The 14317-nt window shown below is 55.8% G+C and overlaps 1 protein-coding gene across 1 annotated transcript; it reads left to right on the top strand.

Moving 5' to 3' along the window:
• The first annotated feature begins 741 nt into the window (after positions 1 to 741).
• PRSS27 (serine protease 27) lies at positions 742 to 8626 on the top strand. Its single transcript, XM_090277179.1, has 7 exons — positions 742 to 957; positions 1234 to 1448; positions 4732 to 4758; positions 5536 to 5698; positions 7001 to 7272; positions 7631 to 7800; positions 8250 to 8626. Exons 2-7 carry the CDS (start codon positions 1397 to 1399, stop codon positions 8541 to 8543), a joined length of 978 nt encoding a protein of 325 aa, XP_090133305.1. The 5' UTR covers positions 742 to 957; positions 1234 to 1396; the 3' UTR covers positions 8544 to 8626.
• Positions 8627 to 14317: the final 5691 nt, after the last annotated feature.

Genomic DNA, 14317 nt, shown 5'->3' on the forward strand with positions numbered 1-14317 from the left:
GCCAGGGGAAGCAGGGAGCGGGAGAGGACAGGCCAGCACCTGGTGGCAGTCCCTAATTGAGGGTGCCCCACCTCCCCATAGAAGGGGTAGTGAGAGGCCGGAGAGGTACCCTGCCCCGCGAATCCTGCCAGGACTGCCAAACGCTGCTACTGGCGTCCACTAGAGGACTGGGCCGCAGTGATCAGGAGCGACCGCCAAGGTCGAGGCCAGGGGTGGGGTAGGCATGGTTACCGAGCTCCACCCAGGGGCCAGCGACCCCGGCCTTCACTGCCTCCTGCGGTGCACCACAGCACACCCAATCCACGCACGTACCCATTGCGCAGGCAGTAAACTGAGGCAGGGCTCTGCCTGCCATCCAGCGACCCTTCACCCCAAGTCTAGCGGGGAGCGCCAGGGCTTATACAGAGCCTTGCCCCCACCCTGACCCGGCGGCCCGGGGCGGGGGCGTGGCCACCCGAGTCCCAACTCGGGCTCTGACGTCACCCCCCTGTGCCACATAACTTCCTCCTGGAGCTGCTTCCGCCTTCACGACCACAAGTTCTGGAGCCCCGCAGGCCGCACCCAGGGCAGGGAGGCAGGGAAGGGTCATCCCGGCCAGGCCTTCCCAGAACCAGCTTCCGCCCCGCCCTCCCGGGGACCCGCGGGTTCTGGGAAGCCCCCTCCTCCACCCTGCCTCTGATCGGGGGATGGGGGTTGGTGCCACCCTGGGGTGGGTCCTGGGACGACAAGTTTGGGTGGGCGCTTCCAGGACCCAGTTTCCTGGGGGGAGAGCCTGTGAGAGACACTGGGGTCAGCTAGGGACACCCCGCCACCACCCCCATGTCACGATTACTTCCCTGTTCTTTGTTCCGTAAGTACAGGTGACCTGGACTTTTCCCTTCCTACTCGCGGCCCTCCTACTCCCGCACACATACATTAATGTAAGACCCTGCCTGGACTCTGGCTCACTGATGCCAGGTACATAGTAGGTGCTCAATAAATATGAACAAAGAACTGAATGAAATAGGGAAGTTCTCCTGGGTGGCCTGCAGACAGCTTGCTTATGTGAGGCCTGTGGTCAGTTCATGGTGGCAGGGAGAAAACCCCAGGCCATAAGCACCCAAATGGGGCAAGTGCACCCTTGCTCCAAGACCCTAAGGTGTGTTAGGGTGAAGGTTTGGCCCTTTGGGATTCAGGGGGTTCAGGGCCAGGTCATGGAGGAGTCGGGGTTCTAGGGTGCCTCCTTCCTACCAGCAGGAGCCGGGCAGGCCAGGCCAACAGGTTGGGCAACATAGTCGAGCTGACACTCACCTCCAGCATAAAACCCCACTTCATGGAGGCCGGCACCTCACTCTAGTGCTCCAGTAGATCCCACCACTGCTGTCCCCAACCCGGCACCCCAGCCAGGCCTGAGATCATGAGGTGGCTGCCAGCCGTGGCCCTGCTCCTGATGCCGCTGTTGTGGTTTGGTGAGTCCTGGATGTTGCAGGAAGTCATTCCTTCCCTCCTCGAGGGGCCTCTTCTACTCAGCCTGGAGCTCTAGCTAAGCCCCCTACTCCCTGGCCAGGCCTCCCTTCCCCACTTTAATGGTGGGGCCTCCCAGGCAAGTGGGAGGGTCCAGATGTCCTACTTGGGACAGCGAAGTGGGGAAGGCAGGGCCGGTGGGGGTGTGGGCACAGGCCCAAGAGGGCCCCTGAGGCAGTGACATGGGCAGGGGCTTTGCTCCCCTCTCCCCACTTGTCTCTGCACTCATGAGCCAAGCTCTGGGCTTGTTACCTCTGCCTCTTCTCATCTGGCTTCTCCCTGTCCTCCATGTGAGGACACAGGCCCACTGGGTTCGAAATCCCTGAACGCCCATCAGCTGGGCCCCCAGAAGGCTGAGCTGCTGCCTGAGCCTGGGAGCCCCAGGAGGCTGTTGAGGACTCAATGGGAAGCAATGGGGGAGTGAGGGCTAGGGGTGCAGGCTCCTGTTCCCACTAGAGAGGGAAGGTATGGGGAGAAGCAAGCCTTGCATCCCTGTCCCCTCTTATAATACTGGGTCAGGGTCAGCAGGTGCCAGCCAGGGAGCCCCACCTGTCAGGCTCCTCCTGGTGGCACTGGTTACTCTCTACCAGGGAAACCTTCCTGCATTCCTGGGCTAGCCTGGCCAGCCCAGCTACCATCTCACTTCCCTGTCCTCAAGACCCAGGGCTGGGCTGGGTCACCCTAGGCCACAACTCGGCCATGGCTTCAGGCTCCCCACCAGGGTTTGGAGGGCACCAGGGTGACACTTTGGTGAGGAGGGCCAGCCTCTCTTGCCCGCCCCCACCCCCAGGCCTCCCCTCTTGGCCTCCTGGCATAAGAATAACAATTTTCTTTGAGGGAGCCCGTCTCCATCAGGGGGTGTAACAGTGATTGCTCCTGATGGATTGAGTAACCAAGGTCATTGCCAAAGTGGAAACAGAGGCCTGCATTTGACTCACAAACAGCTCTGACCAAAGGCCTGACTTCTTCAATGTCTTCCTCACCCCCACCTTTAGCTTTTCCCTCTGGGAGCTTTAGGCCTCTCCCATCGCCACCAGCTACAGGAGCATGGGGGCCCTGGGCCCAGACAAGAGGCTTGATCCCCTGGCTGGCTTACCCAGCCCCTGACATGGCATCCACCCTGCAGAGTCCAGGTCTCCACTTCACCCTTTCACCCCCCACAGCCATTTTTCTTCTGTCCTTCTGTATCTCCTGGGCTCAGGCCCCTGGATGTGGGTTCTGCCTTCAAGGAGCTCCTGGGCCAATAAGTGAGATAAGTTATTCTATCTCCAGGGTAAGCAAGGTGAACAGAACTCTGTAAGGACCTGGATTAGGACCTGTAGAATTTGGACCTATAGAGACCAGAAGTAAAGGGCCTCCAGGAAGAGCGGTATTGTGAGCAAACCCTCAGAGGTCATAGGACTCAGTGGGAATGAGAAGCAAAGTTGTATTAGGCCATGGTGAGGAAGCCTGCAAAGCCTCGAAAGCATCCTGCTAGGCCACAGGCATGCACACTTAATTCTGGAAGTGGACCCTGGATCTGTCTGCATATACAGGAAGGGGGATGGCTGTGGGGAGAACCAGGACAACACTCTGACAAATTCCCAGACAGGGAATGAGCCTGTAAGTTTGTAAAAGTGCTGGTGAGTAGATGGGGGTGAACCAGAGCATCATGTGCAAACAGAAGCATCAGGCCTTAGAAAGAGCAGAAGGTCAGATGTTATCAATCTAACAATTATGTTGTACTAACATGAGCGAGTTAGAGGGAGCAGCTCTCCCAGGGAGTATTTGCATTTTCAAAGAACACTGTATGAACGCAAATCCATGAATGGAATGTCCATTAGATTTCCTATTCCATTCAGTGGCCTAGTCTGATTCCACTCTTGCCCTGGAACTTCTGCTTGGCACCCCTACTTTGAAGAGTGGCCAGTACTGCATGTGCCTTCTCAGTCCCCACAATGTCAACCTCTTGCCATATCTATAGATCTCCCCCCGCTCACTTATCATCCAGCCCCAACAGTTCAGCACGGAGGAGTGCACCCCTTGAACTGGGAGTCTGGCTGGAAGAATGAGGATCCAAAAGAAAGAAAAAAGAACAAAACCCAGGGTCCTTGGGCACTCCATGGAGATGTGTGGCTCAGCCCTTTGCTTCCTGCCCCAGGGTCCCTCACTTCCATGGAGCTGGTTACCATTCTGGTTAGAGTGAAGACAGGTTCAGTAGCAGCTGCCCCACCCTCCAGGCCCCAAGAGAAGTTGGGACGTAGGAGAAATGGTGAAGGCTGAGGTGGGGAGATGCTGTCCTGAGCCCACCACCCCAGCTCTGGTCAGATCTGCCCCCAGTGAACCAGAGATGCTGGGAGGCAGGGTACCTCCCTTGAGGGGCAGGTATTTCCAGATTGTTGCTGGCACTGGACGAGACTGTCGCCCCAGCTGGTGCCTCAAGGCTGGGGTTGAGGTTCCTGTAAAGGCCTAGCAGCAGGCCATGTGCCTGTATCCGGAGATGTGAGGCGCAATGGATCCTGGTGAGATGGGCCCTCAGAATGGCTCTAGCCTGTGCCTTCACCTCCCCCACCTCAGGGTGTCATGGCCCAGCAAACAATCTTGGGCTCCAACTGCAGAGAATCTTGGGAAGACTGACCCATGGTGACCTCTGACTGGTTTATCTTTACTACCCTGAGACCACAAAGACCAGTGGGGCTGGGCTTTCGCCTCAGGATTGAAGTTAGATTGGAGAATTGCTCCTCAAAACGGACCCAGACCTCTGAAGTTCAAAGGCAACTCCCAGGGACTCTTTCTTTATCTTAGCTCTGGGCTGTCCAAGGTGGGATATGCAGGTCCCACAGCACCAGTGCTCATGGCTGGATCCTCCCCAGAGCTTCCAGACAAGAATGGTGTGGGGTGTGAAGGAAGAGACCTCTGTGGGGACAAGAGAAGCCATCCTACCCTAAATGGCCATAACTGGGTCCCCTTACTGGCATCTTCTGATTATCTCCTTCTATGGCAAGGAGTCTGTCTGCCCTTGCAGACAGGTGGCATATAGGCCTAGGCCTGTAGACCTTGAGGGGAGGTCCTGTAGGAAAACTGAAGACCCCTAGCCTCTCCTGCAGGGCCCCTTTGTGAACTGTCTTGAGTCCTCAGGGAGCTGGGTATGGAGTAAAAGAGGGCCACACTGCTGAGCAGTGGGGAGGGGAGGAGCATACCCTGGCTTCGGCAAAGTTGGCTGATTACCCCCTCTTTTCTCCCTTCCAGGGACTCAGAGGGCCAAGGCATCAAGCGGTAAGCCCTGAGACACCTGGGTGGAGGGACGGGAGCAGGCTTACCTGAGAGCAGCAAGACTGGCTAGAGGCTCTCACACTTGCTTTGAAGGAGACCCAGAGTAAATGGGCAGGGCACGGGGCATCCCAAAGTAAGAAAAAGTTGTGACTCAATGGAGTTGAGGTTCCTGTAAAGGCATAGCAGCAGGCCATGTGCCTGTGTCCAGAGAAGTGGGGGTGGGGGGCGATAAATCCTGGTGAGATGGGCTCTCAGAATGGCTCTAGCCCCACCCCTCTGTCTGTGCCTTCACCTCCCCCACTTCAGGGTGCCATGGCCAGAAAGGAAGAAGGTCTGATATACATTGCAGATGGCACAAGAGGGCCATTAAGGCATGAAGCACGGAGATAAGGGTAGGAAAAAGTGACAGGGAAGAAGCTAAGGATAGAATCTGAAGGGGTCTCCCAACACCCACTGTCCTTCCAGGAGCCCCTCTTAGTCAGATAGGATAAGACCACTATCTGTATTGTCTCAACCCTCCTCATGATGTCACCATTTCACGGGTGAGGGGTGTGAGGCCCATGGCGGTGGGGTCGCTTCCCAAAGCTGGGGAGGGTGTACCTGTGTCAGAGGCTGACCTGATGCCCAGGCCTCTGACTTGCCCAAGATCCCCAAGCAGGTCAGAGACAGGGAGGGCCCTGAATTGAGCAGAAAGTAGAAGCTGGAATGTGGAGTTGGGGGTAGGGAATCAGTTGATGGAACCGACCCCCAGTGAGCATTGCCCTGGCTGTGTTTCCCTAGTCTGTGGGCGCCCGAGGATGTTGAACCGGATGGTGGGTGGGCAGGATGCCTTGGAGGGCGAGTGGCCATGGCAGGTCAGCATCCAGAGAAACGGAAGCCACTTCTGCGGGGGGAGCCTCATCACAGAGCAGTGGGTCCTCACCGCGGCACACTGCTTCTCCAAGTGAGTACCCACCACATTCTCCCTTGCTACCAACTGCCTGTCACCACCGAACCTCTGCACCAGGGCCACCGCTGACCTAGCCCCACACCTCACGAGGCTTCAGCACCTCGGCCAGCGACTACCACCTGTCTAGCTCTGGCCCACCTACTCCACCAGCGCTCCCTTTAATATTGTTTTTAAAATATTTTTATTTATTTATTTTTAGAGAGAGGGGAAAGGAGGGAGAGCGAGAGGAAGATCGATGTGTGAGAGGAACATCAATTGGTTGCCTCTTGCACGCGCCCAACTGGGGACCTGGCCCGCAACCCAGGCATATGCTCCCGGACCGGAAATCGAACTGGCAACATTTTGGTCTGTAGGCCAGTGCCCCATCCACTGAGCCACACCAGCCAGGGCTCAGAGCTCCCTTCAAATCTAACTTGAAGGCTAACTTTCAGCTTCCATCACTGCGTCCCATACTTTGCTCCCTGTAGCCCAGCCAGGATATCGCCACTAGACGCATCAGCATGGGGTTTGGCTGGGCCTGAGGCCTTGTCCCTGCAAGTGCTGGCAGGCTCCTTCCACACCCTGGCCCTTATCCTGATCCCCCCTCCCACACCTCAAATCCAGGACACTCCCTTTTCCGGCTGGGACTCTGGTTACAGATGAGCCCAAGGACTGGAGTAAAATGTCCTTTCCTCCTCCTCACCCTGCCTAGGGTCACCCATACAATTCCTAACCAAGGAGTCGCTACCACACCGTGAACCACCTGCCCCCTGACCTTTAGGGTTTCCCAAGCACGTCAGCCGTTGCCTCACCACAGCACTGCAATTCCTTTAAAGTCTCACATCTTAAATTCAGCGATGCAGGTTCAGAGGGAGTAGTTCACCTGCCCAAGGCTCACGGGAAGGGCTGGGCCCAATCCCCAGTTGGCTGGCCCCCAGCTGCATCCTTGTGGGCAATCAGCTCCTTCACCCCTCACAGAAGATCTTTTCCCCATTTCATAGCCAAGGAAACTGAGTCACGGAGAACTTGAAAGGTGACTTGCCCAAGGTCCCCCAGCTGGCCAGGGGCAGAGCTGGGAATTAAAGTCAGAAATTAAAGCTGCTTTAGCTTGTACAGCCTTAACTACCCCACCCTGATGTGTGTCTCCCTGGAGGTTACTTTTTTGGAGATAGTGTGCAAAGAGATGTCAGACACTGGACCTGGAGGCCAGGAGGGAGATAACTGGCAACAGAAGAACAACACTAACTCCTCCCTTTTCCCTTCTCCGTCTAACCTGCAGCAACTGCCTCACACCAGCTCTCTGCTCTTTCCCATCAGCACTTCTGAAACCTCCCTGTACCGGGTCCTTCTGGGGGCACGTCAGTTGGTGCAGCCAGGGCCGCATGCCACATACGCTCAGGTGAAACGGGTGGAGAGCAACCCCCTGTACCAGGGCATGGCTTCCAGTGCCGATGTGGCCCTGGTGGAGCTGGAGGCACCTGTGACCTTCACCAATTATATCCTCCCCGTGTGCGTGCCTGACCCCTCAGTCATCTTTGAGACGGGCATGAAATGCTGGGTCACCGGCTGGGGCAGCCCCAGTGAACAAGGTAAAGGGGCAGGGGCAGGGGCAGGAGAGAATGGGGGGCATGCCTAGAGAAGGTCCCAGGCAGGTTGGGGGCCATTCTGAACAAACAATCTTTTTCTGTTGATATTGGTACACATGATCTCTACTTATATCGGTGGAATGGGTATGGGAAAGGGGCAGCATATGCATAAGGAGGAGCCATGGGAAAGTGGAGAGAGAACAGAAAGAGCCCAGCCTGGTGCACAGAAGAAGGGAAGAAGGAATTCTGTTCCACAACGCCCCGAACAAGAGGCCTAAACCCAAGCAAGAAATGGGGAGGGACAGAGCTGTGATTCTCAAGAACTGTCCGCTGAGCTGCAGGCTGTTTTGCCCCTCCCCAGACCGCTTGCCCAACCCTCGAATCCTGCAGAAACTCGCTGTGCCCATCATTGACACACCCAAGTGCAACCTACTCTACAGCAAAGATGCTGAGTCTGGGTTTCAGCCAAAAACCATCAAGGATGACATGCTGTGTGCTGGCTTCGCTGAGGGCAAGAAGGATGCCTGCAAGGTAAGGGCTGGCACAGGCCATGCTGGAGGCTGAGCTCTGCTCCCTAGGCCTAGGTCAAGGTGGGAGCCAGCTTAGCCCAGTGAGGCCCTGGTAGCTGCGTCCACAGTCCACACCAAAGCTGTGCATCAAGTTGGCTGGGGAAAGCAGATTCCTGGATTCTCCCTGCCTGCCCCTGCCCAGGGCTGTCAGTCAGTAGGTTGGCAGTGGGACTTAAGAAAACACATTTTCCACACACCCCTCTGAGCAGGTGAACTGGGGATGCTAGAGAAATGGGCACCACAAGAGAGAAAAGGAAGGACCCACTGGGGTGAGGGGAGCTGGGCAGGGACATTCCTAGGTGGGCAATTGAAGACAGGGACAAAGGGAGGAAAACAGGTGCGTCCTTGCATGTGTAACTCTTGGCTCTCGGACCCCTGTGGGCTCTGATGGTGTCTCTGCTTCCTCTGCAGGGTGACTCAGGGGGCCCACTGGTGTGCCTCGTGGGCCATTTGTGGCTGCAGGCTGGGGTGATCAGCTGGGGTGAGGGCTGTGCCCGTCGGAACCGCCCAGGTGTCTACATCCGGGTTACCTCCCACCATAACTGGATCCATCAGATTATCCCACAACTGAAGTTCCAGCAGGCCAGGTTGGGTGGCCAGAAGCGGGACTCCCGGGTCCAGCAGGCCCCTGATCAGAACTTTGCGCCCTGCCTGGCAGCCCACACCGTCCTCCTGGTCCTCATGGCCCTGCTATCCTGGTTCTGAGCCCTGTTCAGGCAGGTGGGCGAGTGCAGCCCCAGAGTCCATGTGTACATTTGTAAATAGCTCTCTGATTCTCTTTGCTCAAATGCCTGGCAACTTTTATTTATGTTTACTCTCCAATAAAAACCCAAATTCAGTGGCAGCTGCCCAGGTGTGGACCCTCAGGGCAAGAGGGGAGTGACGAGGCACCTGAGGAGCTGTGATTTGGGTAAAATACCAGTGGGGGCATATGGAGGGCAAGGGTCCTAGTGAGAAGGGAGCTGCAGCAGGCACATTGGAGGCTAGATGTCACTGGAGTCCAGGTCCTCAGTGGCCCATGACACCTGCCCCCAGTACCCCCTCACAGCAGGCTTCCCTACTCCCACCCCTGCATGCTTCATTGTTCTTACCAACACCACCCTCCCCGGTAGAAAGAATGGGGGCCTGGCAGAGGGTCCTGGAGGAGGAGGGTTTTGTGGGTTGTGGGGCATTCACAGCCCCCACTTTCTATGTCTGAATCACCCCAAGACTTCTCCAAATAACCATGATTTCCTACCCCCATAAGGAGGAGGCAGGGGCCTCTCCAGGGGTTCCCTGTTCCCCAGATTCCCCTTGACTCCCAGCTCATTTTCCTTTACCCTCCCCTCAGCCTCCACCTTCACACTAGTGAGTCCAAAGCTGTGGGCAGCTGGGGGGACACTGGAGTTGGGGCCACATCTACTGGGAGACATTGAACAATAAGTCACTGCCCGCTCTGAGCCCATTTCTCTCCTGTAACCTGGGACGGAACCCCCACCTGCCTCTCAGGGGTGACTGGGTGGATGGTGAACCTGCCATAGAATGTGGCAGGGAGATGGTGATGTGGGTCCTGCCCTGGGCTCCAGTGCCTGCCTGCCTCCATCCGAGGCTCCATACCCTCCTTGAAACTGCCTGGCAACAGCTTCACTGGGGCCCTGGACTTCCCCAAACCTCTGAGATGCAGGGACCACCGTGCCCCATCAAGTCCACACACTGTATGGGCAGTCAGAGCTGTGACAGGTGTCACATGGAGGAGGCGAGGCCCAGGCCACTTAGGGTCATGGAGGCTGAAGCTTTGGAGGCTCCCTGAGCCAGGACCTCTTCTTCCTCCTCCCAGAATTTGGGGATTCAGGCCATACTTGCTGGTGTCTTTAATGGTTTGTGCAAGGACACCCTTCCCTCCCCCAAAGTTCAGAAAGGAGCCAGAATCCTCCACGGGGAGCCCTCACCCCTGCCCTCTGCCTGGCCTGGGTCCGCTCTGGGGTCCCACCCTCTCCCGCCTCCTCCTGCCATCAGCCACCCCGCATAATCTCCCTGGTCTGCCCCTCCTTCCCAGTATACCCTGTGGGAGCTTGTCACCACCAGGAACGCAGCACAAGCAGGTCTCAAGCTCCGGCATCCAGTGTGCTCCGGCCCTGCTGTGGTGGCACGTCTGCCCTTGGGGCAGCCTCAGGTTTGCACGCTGGCTCAAGCACATCCAGACACGTTGCAGGCCTCTTATGTGGCCAGATGGTCAGCTCTATCCCCCTCCCCCCATGTGGACTGCTTCTCAAAAGGTACCTGGGCTTACTGGCCAGGCTAAGCAATAATGAACTGGATGAGACTCCTTAGGACAGGGATGCGTTTACTGCTGCTTCGCACACACATATCCACACATCCATGGACACACACACCCTAGCACACCATAGATGTATATTCATGTGGACACGTGTATACCCATGCCTCCACTCACACGTCCACACACCTACTAGTATACATGCACACAGAAACACCCACACATGAAGTGCACACATCCATGTGCTTGCACGTACACCGGCACAACGTGCCTGCTTGGTGCCGGGAAGTAAGCAGGCCTGGATATTTATGGGATGAATCAATAATCACTTAGCAAGCACCTGCTGTAGACTATCCCTGTGCACAGAGTGGGAGCAAATACATAATTCCCCTCTGTGTTCCACTTTGCCCAGCACATCCCTAACTCCAGGCAGGAAGTACTACTAGGAGGCACAATAACTGGCAGAGGCTCATAGTGGCCCCACCTACCTGCTGGCTGTTCTGTGACCCTCTGGGGACTGGGTGGTCTGCTACACTCCTCTAGACCAGAGATGGGCTCCGAGTCCTTCAGGGAGCAGCAGGTACACCAAGGCCCAGGCCGGGGGGTGGGGGGTGGAACCAAACTATGGGTGTCCTGAGGGCAGCCCTAGGAAAAAGTTCTGGGTCATCCTGGCTGGGATCAGAGGCTTGCCTGGGTCCTGCAGTCTTGGAAAAAGGCTTGGCTGACCCCACTCCCTGCTCTGGAAGTATTAAAAAGCTTCAGGTTCGCTCTGGCTGGTGTGGCTCAAGGGATTGAGTGCCAGCTTGAGAACCAAAGAGTTGCTGGTTTGATTCCCAGTCAGGGCACATGCCTGAGTTGCGGGCAGGCAAGAAGCAACCACACATTGACGTTTCTCTCCCTTTCTCCCTCCCTTTCCCTTGCTCTAAAAAATAAAAAAAAATCTTAAAAAAAAAAAAGATATCTTTAAAAAAAAAAGCTTCAGGCCCCGTGGTAGGGGCTTGGTTAGGAGATTAGGTGGTCTTTGAAGGGAAGCCCCTCTATAGCCTCTGTGGGGAGGCCAGAATGAAGCCTCACTGCCTGAAGGTGGGTGAGGCCTAGGCTCCCTGTGCAGGACTTACCACTCACTCCATCTTTGCCTCTTCCTGTCTGCTGTCCCAGCTTTCCGGATGCGCTGGGGTCCCCCAGTACTGCCACCCCAATCCTCCTACAACAAGGCAGGGGTTTGGTCAGGTCCTGTGGGGCAAACAGGGAAGAGCACAGATCCAGGGCAGCCTAGCTCTCAGTAACACCACATCCAGCAGGGTAGGGAGAGCAAGTCTGGGGTCCTGCGTAGGGTCCTTGATGCAGCCACTGAGCTGCTGCAAGCTGCCCCATCTACGGTGGTGGCCAATGCATGACCTAGGGCACAGTTCCCCCACCCCTGGGTTCCCCCAACACTATTCCTGCCCAGACCCAGGGCAGATGCTTGACCAGAGGGCAATGGAGAGGAAAGGCAAACACTCTAGAAGAGACCAAATTAAAGAGGGAAAGCAGGTTTATTTCACGCCATTTGCAGTTCACGGCAAGTAGTGTTGTGAAAGGAGATCAAGGGGAGATATGCCCCTATATGTCATTAGTCCCCTTCCCTATCCTTGGCAGGGGGCACAGCTCAGACACAACTTTCCACACTGTTGCCAAGCAGTGCCTCAGAGCCATCTGCCAGGTGGTGAGTGGCTGTGCCAGGGTTAGGTCAGCAGCCGGAAGAACACTTCGGAGAACTGAAGACTGTCCGAAGAGAGGCAGAAGGGAGTAGCCTAACCCAGGGCAGGGCTACGATGAAAGGTCTACCATGCAGCAACCACAGCAGCCTAAGGTGAATGAAGCGAGAGTTGGAGGGGACCAGATACCCCTCCTGTGACTGAAACCAAGCCTGGAAATCCACACACATGCACACACACCACATACACCGCATGCACACAAAAGCACTATGATTAGCCCACAGGAGCCCCGGGAAGGAAAACTGTGGGCCAGGACCCTAGACCCATTCTGGCCTCAAGGACCAGAGGTCAACCATGGCTCTGATGCCATAGGACTGGCTGTATGCTCTGAGCTGGGCCCTAGGCTTGATGCCACCACTCACAGATCAAGTGCTCATGAGGCACAGAGGAGGAGAAGGCAAAGAGGGGATGCAAATCAAAGCCCCCAAAGCTAAAGACCCACTTCTTTTCACCCGGGTGTTGTGCATCAGCATCCAGATTTTCAGTGTCTCAAGGCATCACAGCTCACTCCGTAGGTGCTGGAGTGGAGCTGCTTCTGCTGAAGGATGCAGACCCCATAGGCCTGGGCACATAGGCTCTGTGTGATGAACAAACAGCTGCCCTGTTGGCTCAGCCCTTTATTGCCTCAATTGGGCTCAGGGACTGATAGGTAATGGGACACCAGTCAGCTACTGCCACCAACTCAGGACAGGATGAAAGATACCAGAAGCACCTGTTGAATGAGCACAAGTAAAAGCAGGGAGAGGAGGGGCAAGGCGAGAAGTAAAGGTGTGGTGCCTGCCCCTGTGCAGAGAGCACCCTGGAGGGTTCCAGGCATGTACTCTGCAGGAGGCCCAGCAGCTCGGTACCCACACAGGAGGCCTATACATACCAAGCATCCACCTTCCTCTCCTGTCCTGCCCTCTGGCTTCCTGGAGTTACAGGGCTGCTGGCCCCCAGAGCTGTGTCCCCTGCCCCTCCCCACACACCCCTATGGCAGGCAGGCTAGCTTGGAGGGCCAAATCCAAGGGGCAGGGCTCCTTCCTCAACCTCAGGATCCAAATTAGATCTGTCTCTATCTATCTATCTATCTATCTATCTATCTTTTATTTATTTATTTGAGATAGGGGAAGGGAGCGAGAACGAGAGGGAGAGAAACATCCATGTGTGGTTGCCTCTCACGTGCCCCCAACTGGAGCCTGGCGCACAACCCAGGCATGTGCCCTGACTGGGAATTGAACCGGTGACCCTTTGATTTGCAGGCTGGCGCTCAATCCACTGAGCCACACCAGCCAGGGCATATCGCTGTCTCCTTTACAGTCCTTTGCTCGAACACAAGACAAGCTCAGACCTTTGACGGGGATACCCAAGATACTCTGGAACCTTTCCCAAGTACCCACCTGGCAGCAGGAACTAGAGGCATGTCCAGGTTCGCTGTTGGCATCAGGGAGCTGGGTGATGCCAAGTTTAGACTGTTCAGAAAGCAAACTCCTCAGAGTAGAACTTGGAGTCCCTCCCCAACTGCCCCGAGCTGTACACAGAGTGCTGCAGAGCCCAGCACCCAGGGCAGGCAGTTCCTACCCCCAGCTTGCACAGGCAGAACAGGTCCCCACCCAAGATCCTGGGACCCCTGGCCAGGCTGGCCACATACCTGGAAACAGGACAGGCACTCCAAGAGGTTGGAAGTTTGGAAAGCCCAAGACTCCAGCATCTTGGGGTCAAGGACTTCCTAGCCAGCCTCAGGGAGCCAGAGCTCTCCAGGGGACAATGGGGCAGGAATTTCCCTAAAGCGTGGAGAGCATCCGGAGCTGTTGAACAGAGGCCAAAAGTGGGAACCAGGGCAACTGTGGTGGGGGGAGTTGGGGGGAGGAATGGGGTCATGGGCTCAGAATGCCCAAGGATATGTAGGAATTTGAAGCTGGTGCTTCTGTCCGAATAAGCGACAAAACAGGTGGACACGCTTAACTTGATGAAGCATCAGTACTTTAAAAAGTCACCCAGAGATGATCTCCTTGTCCCTGGGTATGTGCTGCGCTAATCCCCCAGCCAGCCCCCGGCTGAACAGTAACAGACAGGCAGACGGCCCAGCTCCACTGGCCACTGAGAGCTTTTCCATGCATTTTAAGACACTAGTAGTTGCTCTGCTCATTCATAAATACACAATTTTATTTGCTATTTTCAGGGGAAACTTAGGCGTTAAACTGTAAGCTGATAAAATACGGATACCTAAAAAAGTATAAAAGTATAAATACCCCCTTAGAGTAAGTTTTAGTGAATTAAATCTTTAATATTTTAAATTTAAAAAAAAAAAAGCCTATCTATGTCAAGGTCACAAATTAAAGAACAATAAGCAACCAGCAGCACCCCGCAGGTACACCCAGAGGCTAGCAAAGGCCGCCCTCCTCCCAAGCCTCCATGAGGAGAATGGGTCACCAGGAGCTAAATATGCCCTATAGAAAGGTTGCTATAAATGGTTGAAGCCAAACATT

The sequence above is a fragment of the Furipterus horrens genome, unplaced genomic scaffold (genome assembly GCF_987537825.1).
Source record: "Furipterus horrens unplaced genomic scaffold, mFurHor1.1.pri manual_scaffold_5, whole genome shotgun sequence".
Classification (NCBI taxonomy): domain Eukaryota; kingdom Metazoa; phylum Chordata; class Mammalia; order Chiroptera; family Furipteridae; genus Furipterus; species Furipterus horrens.